We start from the raw sequence: 15,754 nt of genomic DNA on the forward strand, positions 1-15,754 counted from the left end.
ATCATCAGAAATCATTATCAACAGGTATGGCCAATAAGTTAAGCAACCTAGAAGAAATGGGTTCATTTTGGAAGCCTATAAACTTGCAAGACTGAAACAAGAAGAAACTGACAACCTGAATAGACTAGTAATGCGATTGAAGCAGTGATCAAAAACCTCCCAAAAAATAAGAGTCCAGGACCTGATGGATTCATGGGGAAATTTTACAAGGAAACATTCAAAAAAGAAATAGTACCTATTCTCTTGAAGCTGTTTCAAAAAATAGAAACAGAAGGAAAACTTCCAGACTCTATGAAGCCAAAAGTACCTTGATCCCCAAACCAGACAAAGACCTCATCAAAAAGGAGAATTTCAGACCAATATCCCTGATGAATATGGATGCTAAGATTCTCAACAAGATCCTAACTAATAAGATCCAAGAGTACATTAAAAAGATTATTCACCATGACCAGATGGGATTGATCCCTGGGGTGCAAGTTTGGTTCTACATATGCAAATGAGTTAATGTGATATAATACATTAATAAAAGAAAGAACAAGAACCATAAGATACTCTCAACAGATGCTGAAAAAGCATTTGACAAAGTACAGCATACTTCCTTGATGAAAACTCTTCACAGTGTAGGATAGAGGGTACATACCTCAATATCATAAAAGCCATCTATGAAAAACCCACAGCAAATATCATTCTCAGTGGGGAAAAACTGAGAGCTTTTCCACTAAGGTCAGCAACACAGCATCACTATCCACTCTCACCACTGCAATTCAGTATAGTACTTGAAGTCCTAGCCTCAGCAATCAGATAACAAAGAGAAATAAAAGTCATCTGAATCAACAAAGAAGTCAAACTCTCACTCTTTGCAGATGATATGATATTTTATGTGGGAAACCCAAAAGACTCCAGTCTAAAACTGTCACAACTCATATAGAAATTCAGTGAAGAGTCAGAATATAAAATCGGTATACAGAAATCATTTGCATTTCTATACAACAAAACAAGACAGAAGAAAGAGAAATTAAGGAGTCGATCCCATTTACCATTGCACCCCAAACCATCAGATACCTAGGAATAAACCTAACCAGAGAGGTAAAGAATCTGTGCTCAGGAAACTATAAAGTACTCATGAAAGAAATTGATGAAGACACGAAGAGAATGGAAAAACATTCCATGCTCATGGATTGGAAGAACAAATATTGTGAAAATGTCTATACTACCTAGAGAAGTCTACACATTTAATGCAATCCCTATCAAGATACCATCAACTTTTTTCAAAGAAATGGAACAAATAATCCTAAAATTTATATGGAAGCAGAAGAGACCTTGAATTGCCAGAGGATTGTTGAAAAGGAAATCGAAGTTGGTGGCATCACAATTCCAGACTTCAAGCTCTATTACAAAGGTGTCATCATCAAGACAGTATGGTACTGGCACAAAAACGGACACATGGGTCAATGGAACAGAATAGAGAGCCCAGAAATGGACCCTCAACTCTATGGTCAACTAATCTTTGACAAAGCAGAAAAGAATGTCCAATGGAAAAAAGACAGCCTCTTCAACAAATGGTGTTGGCAAAATTGGACAGCAACATGCAGAAGAATGAAACTGGACCATTTCTTTACACCACACACAACAATAGACTCAAAATGGATTAAAGACTCAATGTGAGAGAGGAATCCATCAAAATCCTTGAGGAGAAAACAGGCAGCCACCTCTTTGACTTCAGCCACGGCAACTTCTTCCTAGGGACATCACCAAAGGCAAGGGAAGCAAGGGCAAAAATGAACTATTGGGACGTCATCAAGATCAAAAAGTTTGCGTAGCAAAGGAAACAGGCAACAAAACCAAAAGACAACTGACAGAATGGGAGAAGATATTTGCAAATGACATATCAGACAAAGGGCTGGTATCCAAAATCTGTAAGGACTTATCAAACTCAACACCCAAAGAACAAATACCCCAATCAAGAAATGGGCAGAAGACAGGAACTGACATTTCTGCAAAGAAGACATCCAGATGGCCAATAGACACAAGACAAAGTGCTCAAAATCACTCGACATCAGGGAAATACAAATCAAAACCACATTGACATACCACCTCACACCAGTCAGAATGGCTAAAATTAACCTGGCTGGAAATGACATAAGGATGGTGAGGATGTGAAGAAAGGGGAAACCTCCTGCATTGTTGGTGGGAATGCGAGCTCTTGCAACCACTCTGGAAAACAGTATGGAGGTTCCTGAAAAAGTTGGAAATAGAGCTACCCTCTGACTCAGCAATTGCAATAATGGCTATTTACCTTAAAGATACAAATGCAGCGATCTGAAGGGGCACATTCATTTGAATGTTTATAGCAGCAATGTCCACTTTAGCCAAACTATGGAAAGAGCCTAGATGTCCATCAACAGATGAATGGAAAATAAACATTTTAAATGCTTTGCTAATCAGGAAGACCCAAAGCTGGCAGGTCCCAAAGCACAACTTATTTACCATCCATGGCAAAGTGATTCTTTAAATGTAGACCTTCAGCCTTTAAACAGGATCACCCATATTCTCTACCTGCAAACTTCATCACATAGGAGTACGACCAGGTTCTACAAAGGACCACTTTGGCGCTGTCTGTCCTTATTGACACACAGAGCTGGTGTGGATAAGCACAACCATGAATGAGCCCCGGATTGTCAGGTATTGCCATTTAATGCCAGATAATATGTAAAAATATGTAAAAAGAAGGAGTTGCCAAGAGCACAACCTTGAATTTCACTTCTCTAGGCCATCTTGAGTGCCTGCTGCTAAAAGTGAGATGAAGGGTCAACAAAACATTCCTTAGAAGGAACAAAAGCAATACAAATGCCTGCCTTGGAATTTCTTTAGTTATTTCCATCGCATCAAATCTAAAGTAAAATATAGTCATCAACATGTGCTTTTTGCTCAGCACACACATCTTTCCAATAGAAATATAACATGAGCTCCATGCCCATTAGGGAGCTCGATGTGGGGCTGAACTCACAACCCTGAGATCAAGACCTGAGCCCAGATCATGAATCAGCCACTCCACCCACTAAGCCATGCAGGTGCCCCAAAATACAACTTGTAATAGAGATGGTATGACAGAGTGTTTTCTTTGGCATTTGTTTTTAGTGCTTGAAAATGGTCTCTGTAAAGTCTGGGCCTCACTGATTCTTCCCACTGTCTCCCTCCTTCTCTTGTCACTGTCCCACACTCCTTAACCCAGCGGGAAGGGCCATCAGAGTACCACCAGTTGGGACACAGCAAGGCACATCTAGAACCCAGCTTCCATTCTCCCAGTAGGTAATTCTGTGTGCCTTACTATTACAAGAAAGTCAAGTTCCCAAGCCAAAATGACTGTACCAGTAGAAATAGGGAGGTTCTCACCCAGATATTCTGATCTAGATGGGACATAGGGCAATATGCACTGACCTGCAGGACCAGCAAGTTCGCAGCGAGGGGCAGGGCCGCTCCAAATCCCGTTCCCTTCATCGTCACTTGTGCAGCGGAGGGTGCTCTCCCCAATGAGGCTGAAGTTCATCCCTCTGGCTGGGTTGTTGTCACACGTGTAATTTATTTCCTTTCCATAGGGAAAGTCTCCCTGAGAAGGTCCAGTGTGCTGCCCATTAAGGATAGAGGGAGGACTTGGACAAAAGATACCTGGAAAAAACCCAAGTGCTATAAGTTACATGAAAATGTTGATATTTTAATCTGAGTTGATTCCTCAATTACGGGATGCTGTGACTGTGTTGCCCATTAAATAATTAACTTTCAAGGAGAGTATGAACCACAAAGTAAGTATATAAGGTCTCTGCTGAGATGCTTCTAAATAAAATGACACTGAAATCAAAGCCCAGAAGGGACTTAATCTTCCTGAACTCCTGGGAGAGTGAAGACTTCTGAATGACTGAGAGCTCTTTCTTTTAAATAGACAAAAATCTTCTTAAGCCCATTGAGAAGAAAATCACCCATTTAATAAGAAAATTATCTATTAATTCAACTGGACTTTTTGAGGACCTACTCTTTATAAAATACTATTTTAAGTTCAAAGTAGAGAAAATGCTTTTTGACATCAAGGATCTTCACACCAGAGAAATCCTTCAAAATATATTATACATTTACTATTTGTCTATCACTGTCTATCACTATCTAATCTTTTCTTGATATACTCAAAACCGAAACAGATGGTTATAGTAATGCCATCACAATGAGTGAACATCTCAGTGTTCCTATGCCGGATCTAGAATATGCAGCAATGTAATGGTTTTTGAGATTTTTATTGGTTTTTACAAGGTGGTTTTTTTTTTTTCCTCATTGAAGAAATGCACATTTCTTCTTTTGAATGTAACTGTCTGGAGATACGCCTTCCCCTTTCTGGTTTGATCTATATTTGGGAAGAGGATACCGCAGCTTGAAAGAATTATGAATAATCAAAAGGTGGAATGTTTACACTCTAGTAAGTGTATCTGGGTTCGTGGAAGTATTTTTTCTTTCTTTTGCTTGTGCTTCTTAACTACATTCAATGAAAGTTAAGATTTTCAAACAATTGACCTCCAGATATGAAGGATGTAATTATGGAGTTTCATTACATAAATCAATACAAAATTTCTAAATATTTTAGAGCAAGATACTCCTTTGAAAACCCTCTATTATAAACAGGTATTTTTCAACAGCTATGATCATAAGGTGAAGCAACATCCTGTTTGATTTCATAAAGAAATACATGGGCAGACTGAATATATTAGTAGTGTTTCTGTATTTAACACACTATATTTCTGTTCCCTTAAAAACAAGTATAAACAACAGGAAATCAAGGCCCAAGTCTGTCTCATTTACAGGTGTATTCCCAATGTCTAATTTAGCGCATTACCCTATTTTTTTCATAATAACAGTTGGTATTACTTGAAGTAGTCTCTGTGTTTGTGTTTGCTTGTCATTATTTTTAAAGATTTAGTTATTTCAAGGTGGAGGGGGAGAGAGAAAGGGCAAAAACAGGAAAGGCAGAGGAAGAAGGAAAGAGAATGAAGCTGACTGAGCTCAGCTCTGAGCCTGATGTGGGGCTTGATCCCATGACCAATTGAGACCAGAACCAAAACCAAGACTCTGACTCTCAACTGACCTTGCTTACCAGGCACCCCTGTTTGTTATTTTTTGGTCTTTCCCTCTACACAATAGTATAAACAACATGAAAGCAGGATGCTAGTCAGTTTTGTTTATAGGTGTATTCCCAGTGTCCAGAAGGCTGGGTGGCACCTACCAGATGCTCAAAAAAGTTTGTCAAAAGAATGAGGCTAGGAATGAATGCTGATTGAGGCAAGGATACAAAAACTATCCTTTCTACAGGAAACATACTTCAGGCTCTAAATCCCCCTCCTCCTATGTAGATTTCTCTCCATTTGTAGCACACATTATGCTTATACACCCTTACAGGATGGTTCCCCAAGCATGTGATGCTCAGATTTATTTCTCCTAGAAAGAGCCCTTGCAGCAAAGAAAGATGTTGATCCAAAGTGAAATCAACAAAGGGACAAATATTAGGTAATTTTATAGGCAAGACACATTAAAAGAACAAACCAGCAAGAAAACCAGGAGGGAGGTGCCGACCTGAACAGGCATTCCTTGTACTCACGTTCACACACAGGAGCACTGTCATTCCAAATGCTTTCCATTTCAACCAAGACACAGTAACTAGCAGAACTGCCCTTTAGGTGGAACCTGAGGAACGAAAGCACCAGTGGTGGGGGTAAGTGCACCGTTTCTCTCTCCCCTTCCGCTGAAGTACAGTTTAGTGCCTGAGATAAATGCCAGGTGAGAAAAGCCCAGCTCATTGCCTTTCTCAGCTGCCAGAGGCTCTGAAATCAAAACATTTGCATATTGCGGTTTCCTGTGAGGACGGAGCAGTGACAACAGGCTCTGGCTGTCAACCATCAGGGGTCATCTGTCCATCCTGCCCCTCTGACAGTTCCCTGTCTGTCTCTGTCAGCAACTCTGTTCTCTAGGGCACAACGTAGCACTCTCCTCTCTGGTGGCTCAGGAGGAAGACAACTCCCGATTCAAGTTGGTAAATCAGAGACAGTGAGGAAAGACAGCAGAGGCTGCTGTTTTGGACCTACACGTTCAGAATGTTTCAGATCAATACCTTTGGCATATCCCCAGTATTGATGAGTTAATGCAAATTATCTGGGAAAGGATGGAAAAGGTGAGAAGAGAGGGTTCTTTGGAGAGCTGGGGCTGCCTAGATTGCCTCCAGGGCTTTGTTGGAACAGATATCTGCTGCCTACCAAGGGATCCTCGGAGTAGATGGAGGACAGCTGCTCTGTCGTCCATGCTTTTTACCCGGCAGTGCTGTTGGAACATAACACCAAGGTCATTAAGATTCCCGTAGAGAGTTCATGACATTACTGCAAACATGAGCGTAGGTCTTCATACTCCTGTGATACAGCCTAACACTAATTAGCTGACATAAAACCAGATGGTAAAACTATTCCTATTGATGCTTTGTTCCTATTCCAAATTCCACTATTGGCTGGTTTAAATTTTTCTTGGAACAATCCCTGCATATTACTTGTAAATAGCTTTCTTTGACATCCCAATTGTTTCATAAACAACCACTATGCAATATTTATCCTTTTGTGCCTACAAGTTACTTTTCATTCATACATGTAATGTTTCACCTAAATATCCAAGATTTCTTGTTACTCTTCTGCTCTTTGGTGCATTTACTGTTTTTCCTTTTCAATCACCTGTGGTGCTTGGTTCCGTTTGGTTCCCACCATACTTCCCAATCACTGTTTCAGGTATCAGTCCTTTCTGCTACTTCTTTGCCGTTAGGCAGCTTGCTCTTTGGGTAGACCCCCACTGGCCCCGGTGTCAGCACAGTAGCATCGAGTCGTGTGTCCCCCGTCTCTCTGCCAGGTCATACTCACCCCTCATCACAAACAAAGGACACTTTTGCCCCAAGCTGGAAATTCAGTGGTAAGAGCACACGGCCATTAGGGAGTTGGTCCCGGAAGTCTGCACATGATTTCACTAGCATAACAACAGCAACAACAAGAACAACAACAACAACAAAAAAAGCAGATGTAAGATGGTCATGTGAGGATGGAAAAGACTGATCTGCAAAGAGATGACAGTGTAGGCACCTGTACATCTTGGGGCTGCTGGGCTCCAGTCTCCCTGGGGTGTACAGCGCAGAGATGCTGCCCCTCGGAGATCATAGCCGGGCTCGCAGCTGTAGGACACTTCCTGCCCCGGGGAGAAATCGGCCTGGTTTTCTGCACTGTGCATTCCGTGCAGAATTTCTGGAGGCAGCTGACATACTGTGGAAAGAACAGGTGCGAAGGACCAGTCAGTGAGGGATAAACATCTTTTACTACATTCTAAACCTTCCGAGGAGTCCCAGGCTTATCATTAAAGGGGAGGTCAGGTGTAACAGAGGGAATCAAGTGATGCTCCTGCCCCCTCCTTTAACCGTTATGTAAAATCAGACAATGAAGGGACATGCCCAAAGGCCTCACACCTAGTTAGAGGCTGATCACTGGAGCTGAGTTCTTCCTGGCACAAGGTCAAATGCATGACCAGGACCCTGAGGGTGCTTTCTCCAGTGCTGGCCAGTCTACATGGAATTACTAGCCCTGTCATAAAGGAGAGCTGTGAAGGGCAGATGAGATAAGGCATTTAAAGTGCTTATTGCACAGCTGAGTAGAATGTGCACCTCAGCCGTCAGGATATCGGGGAGGTATTGGAGCTTGTATTTTGCTCTGAGGATGCTTGATATGAGAGTCCCAAAAGTCTCCTTCCTTGGTTGATGAAGCTCCTACTCTCAAAGTGAAGGCAAAAGTGCACACACACACACACACACACACACACACACACACTTTCATAATTCATGCTTCATCTGCGCACATTGCTCCCGGCATACATCCTTCCCCCAGAATGAGCACTGACCTCCTGATCCCCTGCAACACATGCCCTTCGTCGGTCCCTTCAAAGCCTCAGTCAGACTCACCTCGAGAGCAGCTCGGCAACTCTGGCCCCCATTTGTTTTGGGCTCGGCATTGCACGCTGGAGGGTCCTTTCATGACAAAGCCGGGCTCGCAGATAAACCTCACGGTTTCATGTAAGGAAAATAAGGTCTTGTTCTCAGACACCCTCACTGCGTTGTCAATGCGTGGAGGTGTGCACTTATTAGGTATGATGCACTGAGGCGGAGGGCCGCTCCATACGCCAGCGTGATTGTCTTTGCTGGTGCAATATATCGATGGGTTGCCCACAAGCTCAAACTGCTTTTTTTTCCCTCTCTGTTCGGGATGGCAGCGATAGGTCACCACGCTTCCATAGGGAAAATCTTCTCTGTAGAGGTTAACGACAATTCCATTGTCAATGGCTGGGGGTGGCCCACAAAGAATCGCTGAGAAAAGAGATGGCAACTTAAATAATAGTGGATCAAATAGCTCGTCAGAAAGGCAATCAGCAGAACTAGTTTTGCATTTGTTATTGGTTTTAATCTTTGTTAACATGGAGATACATGTCTACAAGATTGTGATTTGGGTGGGCATAATAGCATGCCTTCTGCCTTTCCTGCTTATACTGTTTCCTATGAGCATATGCGTTTTAAATGGGTATTTACCGCAAAGATACAGATGTAATGAAAAGAAGGGTCACATGCACCCAAATGTTCATAGGAGCAATGTCCACAATAGTCAAATTCTGGAAGGAGTCAAGATGCCCTTCAACAAATGAGTGGATAATGATGTGTTTCATACACAAAAAGGATTATTACTCAGTCATCAGAAATGATGAATATTGCGCTGACGTGGATGGAACTGGGGGGGATTATGCTAAGTGAAATCAGTCCAGCAGAGAAACACAATTGTTACATGGTTTCACTTATTTGTGGAACATAAGGACTAGCATGGAGGACATTAGAAGGAAGGGAAAACTGAAGGGGAGGGGACTCAGAGGGGCAGATGAACCATGAGAGACGATGGACTCCAGGAAACAAACCGAGGGTTTCAGCGGGAAGGAGGTGAGGGGCCTGGGTTCGGCTGGTGACGGGTATGAAGGTGGGCATGTACTGAAATGAGCACTGGTGTTATATGCAAATAATGAATCATGGAACACTACATCAAAAACTAACATTAAAAAAAAATCATGAAAACAATTCATTCCATTAAGAGAGTAATGGAGAAACAATATGATTATTTCCAGATATGTATCCAAAGTGCTTGATAAACTTCAAACTGACTTAATGACAAAAAATTCTTAGCCATGAAGAATATAAGCGAATTTCCTTTCCCTGAAAATGGGGATCTACAAAAGCCTATAGCAAATACTCCATTAATGGTGAAGAATTTCAAACGTTCCCTTTGAGTTGGGGAACAAGAGCAGGACACCCTGTATCCCCAACCATATCAAAAATGTTAGTGGTGGCCCTAGCCAGAATATGAGAGAAATAGGGAGGGGTGAAAGGAAGGGAGGCAGGAGAGGAGGAGGGAGGGCAGGAAGAAAAGAGTTGGTTGGTTGGTTACTTCTAAGTGCACTGAAGACTTTAACAGAAAGAAAAAGCTTTAAATTCCTGCTCAGGGTCTGCCTCTGAACCCTTCTATTATCTGCCCGAAAAGAAACTTGCACTGTGTAGCTACAGAGCCCAGATTTCTGAAGAACAAATCCAACATCTAATCCTGTGGCTGGATTCCAAGGTAAATTGACTTCACAATTTAACAGCTCTCTTATGTTAAAGTCTGAGCATTGATTAGGAAAAGGAGGCCTCTAAAAATGGAGATGAAGGGGGTGTGGTGCCTGCGTGGCTTAATCCTTAAATGTCTGCCTTTGGCTCAAGTTAGAATGCCAGGGTCCTGGGATGGAGCCCTGCATGGGGCTGTTTGCTGGGATGGAAGCCTGCTTCTCCCTCTCCCACTCCCCTTGTGTTCCCTCTCTTGCTGTCCCTTTCTCTGTCAAGAAAGAAATAAAATCTTTAAAAAAAGGATAAATTTTGAGATGGAGATACATGGGTAGATTCTAAGGATGCTGAATACCTTGTACCTGAAAATTCTGCTGAGCCTCTTTTGCTAGAAGCAGCAGCCCCTCCTCCCCTGTGTGAGGAGTTAAGCCTCCCTTTGTTCAAAGAACCTGTAATGACCTGTCCTGAGTAGGCTGCATTGGTAGGGTTGCCAGAAGATGTCCAGTTATATCTGAATTTCAGAAATATAAATATAAGGGGCGGGGGGTGGGAGGTCGCGGTACCAGGTGGTGGGTATTACAGAGGGCACAGATTGCATGGAGCACTGGGTGTGGTACAAAAATAATGAATACTGTTTTGCTGAAAAAAATAAAAAATAAATTAAAAACAAAACAAAACAAAAAAACAAACAGAAAACAAATAAACAAACAAACAAAGTATATCCCAAATATTGCAAGGCACATATTTAGAATACAAAAATATGTGTTGCTGTGCTGAAATTCAAGTTTAACTGGCTATCTTGTGTTTTTGTTTACTAAATCTGGCAACTCTAATTACAGGGACGGCTGATCTTCCTCAAGACCTACCCTTAATACTTCACCATAATTGTGGTTCTTTAACCTGATTTAACTCCTAAAAGACCTGGAAGTGGAGTTGGGGTGGCGGTTGGTGGGGGGAACGCGGGGGTCACCAATTAGGACCGGCAAGAAGGTATCCCCCAAAAGAAAAAGAATTAAGATTGTGAATTCACTGTGTTAGAGGCTGACCTACATTAAATGAAGCTGAAATACAGGACCTTTCTTAGTGTAGTCCTGAGGAAGAAATCCAATGGCTTAGGGATTTAGGAATGCCAGAGTGGATATGTGTGTTCGTCCACTCCTTAACTATGTGCCTGAGGGGTGGGGTGTTCAAAGAGACACCTTTGATTCTTTCACCCAAGGCTTTGAGAAATACATTCCTGGGGAATTTTCTGTATTTTTGACAGACTCTCTGATGGCTATTCTCTGTAGGCTGGGAATGACACTGGTGACACTGGGAGCTTTGTTATTGATCTGGGTTTCCTGAATTCAGTGGAGACCAAAGGACCTCAGGCTGGCAGGAGCCAAGTGGCAGCACTTAATAGCCAGAGGCAACTGAAACAGAGATCAGAATGACTTGCCTGCAGAGATCTTTGTCCCTGGCTAGTTGTTGTGTATCCCCTAAAACTGAAATAGATGAAGAGTGCAGTTAAGTATTATTTGGTGGCTACAAGCAGGAAAAAAATCTACCTCTGATTGAATCACTAAAAAAAAAAAAAAAAAAAAAAAAAAAGTAATGGTTATTCATCAACCATTTCCCAGACTTGGGAGCCTATGGACAGACTCTAAGCAGCTCCAATGAATAGAAGATACAATCTTCTTCTTGTTTTTTTTTTTTTTTTTTTTTTAAGTATGACCACAACTTTAATGGATATATCATATATATATACACACATACATACATACATACATATGTATATATAGTATTTTTTTCCATTTTTTAAATATTTATTTTCAGCTTAACAGTATTCATTGTTTTTGTACCACACCCAGTGCTCCATGCAATCCGTGCCCTCTATAATACCCACCACCTGGTACCCCCACAAAATAATTTTTTTAATCATTATTTTGAGAAAGCATGCTGCTACATGGCCAGAAGATGTACTGAAGTTTCGTCCCACCTTCACCAAGAGGCTTGAAGTCATTCACCAAAGATTAGTTATAAGAAAGGTTAGAGAATTAGAAATAAAGATGAAAATCTAGGAATAGATATAGGTGTATTACCTTTAAATAAAGAGATCTAGCCAGAGTACTTTTTTGTCATCTGATTTTTTTCACATAAAAGCTTATAACTTACATATTTATATGTCATCGGATCACCATGACATCATGTTTCTATGCTCTTTTGTTTTTCTTATTTTTAGCTGAATAACATTCCAGTGTATGGGTGTAGTTCCTCTTCTTCCTCTTCCTCTTCTCCTCCTCCCCCTCCCCCCTTCATCTCTTTCTCCTTCTTCCTTCTCCTCCTCCTATTCTTCTTCTTTCCTCCTCCTCCTTCTCCTCTTCCTTCTTTGTCATCTTCATGTTCTTCCTCCTCTAGCTCCTCCTCTTCTTTTGTAAGTAGGCTCCAAGCCAAGTGTGGAGTCCATCATAGGGCTCAAACTCACAACTTTGAGCTCAAGACCTCAGCTGAGACCAAGAGTCAGACATCTAACAGACTGAGTCACCCACGTGCCCCTGGATGTATCTCTCTTAATTCTGCGGGGCTCGATTTCGTGTTTCTTAAGGAATTCTCGGTAGTCATTTTTAACAAGGCTCTTTCCTTCTTGTACTTTCAATCCATAGCTGGAAACATTTAGGTTACCTTAACATTTTTTCTGTTATAATGAATGAAGCAATGAGAAGTGTATAGTGAATTCCTAGGAAAAGTCTGTATATATCTCCCAAGTATAAATTCTAAGAAGTGGATCAAAATCTATGTCCATTTTGAGGCTTATAGCACATGGTGCCTCTCAAGAGGTTTTGTGGACCTCCATGTGTGTGCGAGTGTTGATTGATCCACAGCTTCACCAGCCTTGGAGAGCATCGCTTTAGAAAAATCTTGACTAATTTGCCAAGTAGAACGATTGTTATACTGGGGGGTGGCACAATCAACGTCATTTTGAATTAATTGAAGGAAACTAAGGTTTGAAGGGTTTTATACATTAAGTCCCCAGATTCATAAAAGGCACAACATATGGAAAAAACATAAGGAAACAGTTGCCAGAAACCCCATCGGTTTTGAGGGATAGAATGCACAAAAGGAATCTACTTAACATATATATAACTTTAGCAGGAAACTTAGAATCTATTGGAAAAGGTAATAACAAGGACTGTTTCAACTCACTCTCACAAATAGGTGGATCATCATCCCAGGAGACAGTCTTGCCTGAGATGATGCATGCAATAGAGGTCTTACCAATAAGTCGGTATCTAGAGGGAAAGAAGAATGAATGTTATTTTCCCTGTTCATTTTCCTACTGAAATGGTTACTTACAAGACAGTGTATCCTGGAGAATTCAGAAGGACAATTTCCATTTGTCATAGTCTATAACATAGTATATACTATGTATATGTATATACATATACATATATGTATACATATACTATGTAGACATAGTATATGACATAGTGTATACTATCAGTATTTGTGATAGTATACTACCACTTTCCTAAATTTTACATCTTTATTCGGATGTCTTAGCTAAATGGGTCCTCTGCTCTTAATTACTTTGAGCTACATTTTCGTTTAAGCCTAACATGTTTAAGATTCTTCAAACTAGAACCAAAGGAAATCCAAGCAGAACAAAACAAGTTGAACATGGATTTCCTATGTAAAATGTCAAAGACAGCGATTCTCACGTAGTATGCCACAAACTGTTCAAAGTGTGCCATAAAACTTGGAAAATGTAAATTTCTCCCATGGATAATGTCTTGCAAAACTGTAGTAAAATATTAAAACCAGGATTCTGACATAGGTATGATCACCAATTTTATTCATACTTCCTCAAGACTAATTTGTGGATATGTGAGTGTGCTTACAAGTATTCAATTTTTATACAGACTATTTTTAAGAGCCGTTGAGGGTTCACAGTAATATTGGCCAGAGGATACAGGGGATTTCCCATATACTCCCTTTCCCTACACATGCATACCTTCCCACATTATCCACATCCCCCACCAGACTGGTACGGTGGCTTGCAACTGATGAACCTACATTGATACATCATTATCCCCTATAGTCCATAGTTTACAGTAGGGTTCCATCTTTACGTTGTATAGTCTATGGGTCTGGACAAACATCTAATGACATGAATGCACCCTTATAGAATGACAGAGTAGTTTCACTGCCCTAAACATCTTTGGAGCTCTGTGTATTTGTCTCTCCCTCCTCCTACCCCTTGGCTACTATGGATATTTTTACTCCATATTTTCTTTTCCAGAATGCCACTTCCCTCAAATTATACAGTATTGAGCCTGTTCAGATTGGATTCTTTCACTTAGTAAATTGCAGTTAAATTTCCTCCTTGCTTTCCATGGCTTGATAGCTCATTTGTGTTTTCCAGAGTGGGTTTACCAGTTTCTGTTCCTATCAACAATGAATGCATGATCCGTTTCCTCTACAACCATACTTGCATCTGCTGTTTTCAATAGTTTGTATTTCTGCCACTCAGATACATGTGTAGCATTATTCTATTGTTGTTTTAATTTGCATTTTCTTAATGGCTATCGAAGCTGAATATCTTTTCCTGTACTTACTTTCCACTGATAGACTCTCTTCAGTGAAATGTCTGTTTGTGTCTGTACCAGGTGCAATTGGTGTCTCCAAATTCCTGTCCTGAAACCTTAGAATATGACTTTTTTTGGAAACAAGGTCTTACAGATATAAGAGAGTTAAGATAAGATCATACTGGATTAACATGGGCCCTAATGCAATGACTGTTGTCCTCAGAAGAAGAAGGAAATCTGGACAAGGAGACAGACAGAAAATGTTGACACATACAGAGGAAAAGTCACGTGAGAACAGACGCAGAGGTAGGAATGACGTGTTTATAGCTCATGATGCCAAGGACAGCTGACAAGCACCAGAAGCTAGGAGAAAAGCATGAAATGGATTCTTTCTCCGAGCTCCTAGTAGGAACCAACCTGCTGACACCTTGACTTCAGACGTGTTCAAGGCTATTCCTAACTTGCTGTGAGTTTCTATCATGAATTGATATTGGATTTTGCCAACTGCATTTTCTGTCAATTGCTAGGGGCCTATACATTTTCTTCTTTAGCCGGTTTATAGAGTTGATCATGTTGATTGATTTTTGAATGTTGAATCTGTCCTGTATACCTGGAGCAATTTCCAGTGTGGTCTTTGGCTGCAATTCTTTTAATGCATTGTTGGGTTTGATTTGCTCATATTTTATGGATGCTAGAAAGTCTTCAATAATTTATAACCAACCAAGTCCAGCGGTATATGAGAAGGATCATATACAATGACCAATGACGCATGGTTCTCTGTTGTATCCTGAACATTTTGGATGTTATGTTAAGAGACTCTTGATCTTATTTAATGTATCTTAGCATGTAACCTCCCTCTGTAGGGTAGTGTGTAGATTCTGGCCTACTTTCATGAGCTTTAATTTTCCAGTCCTGTCTTGCGTTCTCTTCTGGGGCTTCGTTCTCCTGGCTCCTCTTAAATGCCTGATGCATTCCTGCTGATACTGCCTGTAGACAGTGTAGGTGCTTCTCTGAACTTCCTGGTGTCAGTAGGTAAGGAATGGGAAATGCTGGGACCTTGGATGGAGAATAAGCCCTCTGGCCTTCTATGGCTATCTGGCGAAGGTGGCGTTCCCCCTTCATTTGTGTCATTGCCACCAGGGGAGGGAAGCATCTATCTGGGCTACATTTTGCTGCTGGGTAGAGAACCAGGAGACATGGGCCTGGAATGCTTTCTCCTGCTGGATGGAGGATCCAGAACTCCAGACATGATTTTCCTTCTGCTGCTGGGTTGGTGGCTCCCTGCCATGGGTATAGGATCAAGAGATGCTGGGCCTGGAATGTTTTCTGCTGCTGTGTCTCATAGGACTGGGCTGCTGGGCCTTCTGGCTTCTGTGGTGTGAGTGGAGGAGCCCTCTTACTGCTGGCTTAAAGTCTAGGGATTGCCACCTGAGCTCCGTTGACACTGTCACCACAGGCAGAATAGGGCTCACTGCTGCTGGCTGGTGTGGAGCATGTGGTA

General features: G+C 41.3%; 1 protein-coding gene across 6 annotated transcripts in view; it reads right to left on the reverse strand.

Annotated features, from left to right (window-relative positions):
• Positions 1–15,754, reverse strand: part of CR1 (complement C3b/C4b receptor 1 (Knops blood group)) — a 95,216-nt gene that overhangs the window by 63,306 nt on the left and 16,156 nt on the right. For all 6 annotated transcript variants that reach the window (XM_082701851.1, XM_082701850.1, XM_082701853.1 and 3 more), the window contains exons 4-9: positions 12,872–12,957; positions 8,015–8,416; positions 7,149–7,325; positions 6,933–7,035; positions 5,636–5,721; positions 3,439–3,666 (exon numbers count right to left, since the gene is read on the reverse strand). In XM_082701851.1, coding sequence (XP_082557977.1) covers positions 3,439–3,666; positions 5,636–5,721; positions 6,933–7,035; positions 7,149–7,325; positions 8,015–8,416; positions 12,872–12,957 — 1,082 coding nt within the window. The remainder of the gene's footprint in view (positions 1–3,438; positions 3,667–5,635; positions 5,722–6,932; positions 7,036–7,148; positions 7,326–8,014; positions 8,417–12,871; positions 12,958–15,754) is intronic.

Source organism: Mustela nivalis, assembly GCF_964662115.1.
Source record: "Mustela nivalis genome assembly, chromosome: 16".
In the NCBI taxonomy this organism is placed as follows: Eukaryota; Metazoa; Chordata; class Mammalia; order Carnivora; family Mustelidae; genus Mustela; species Mustela nivalis.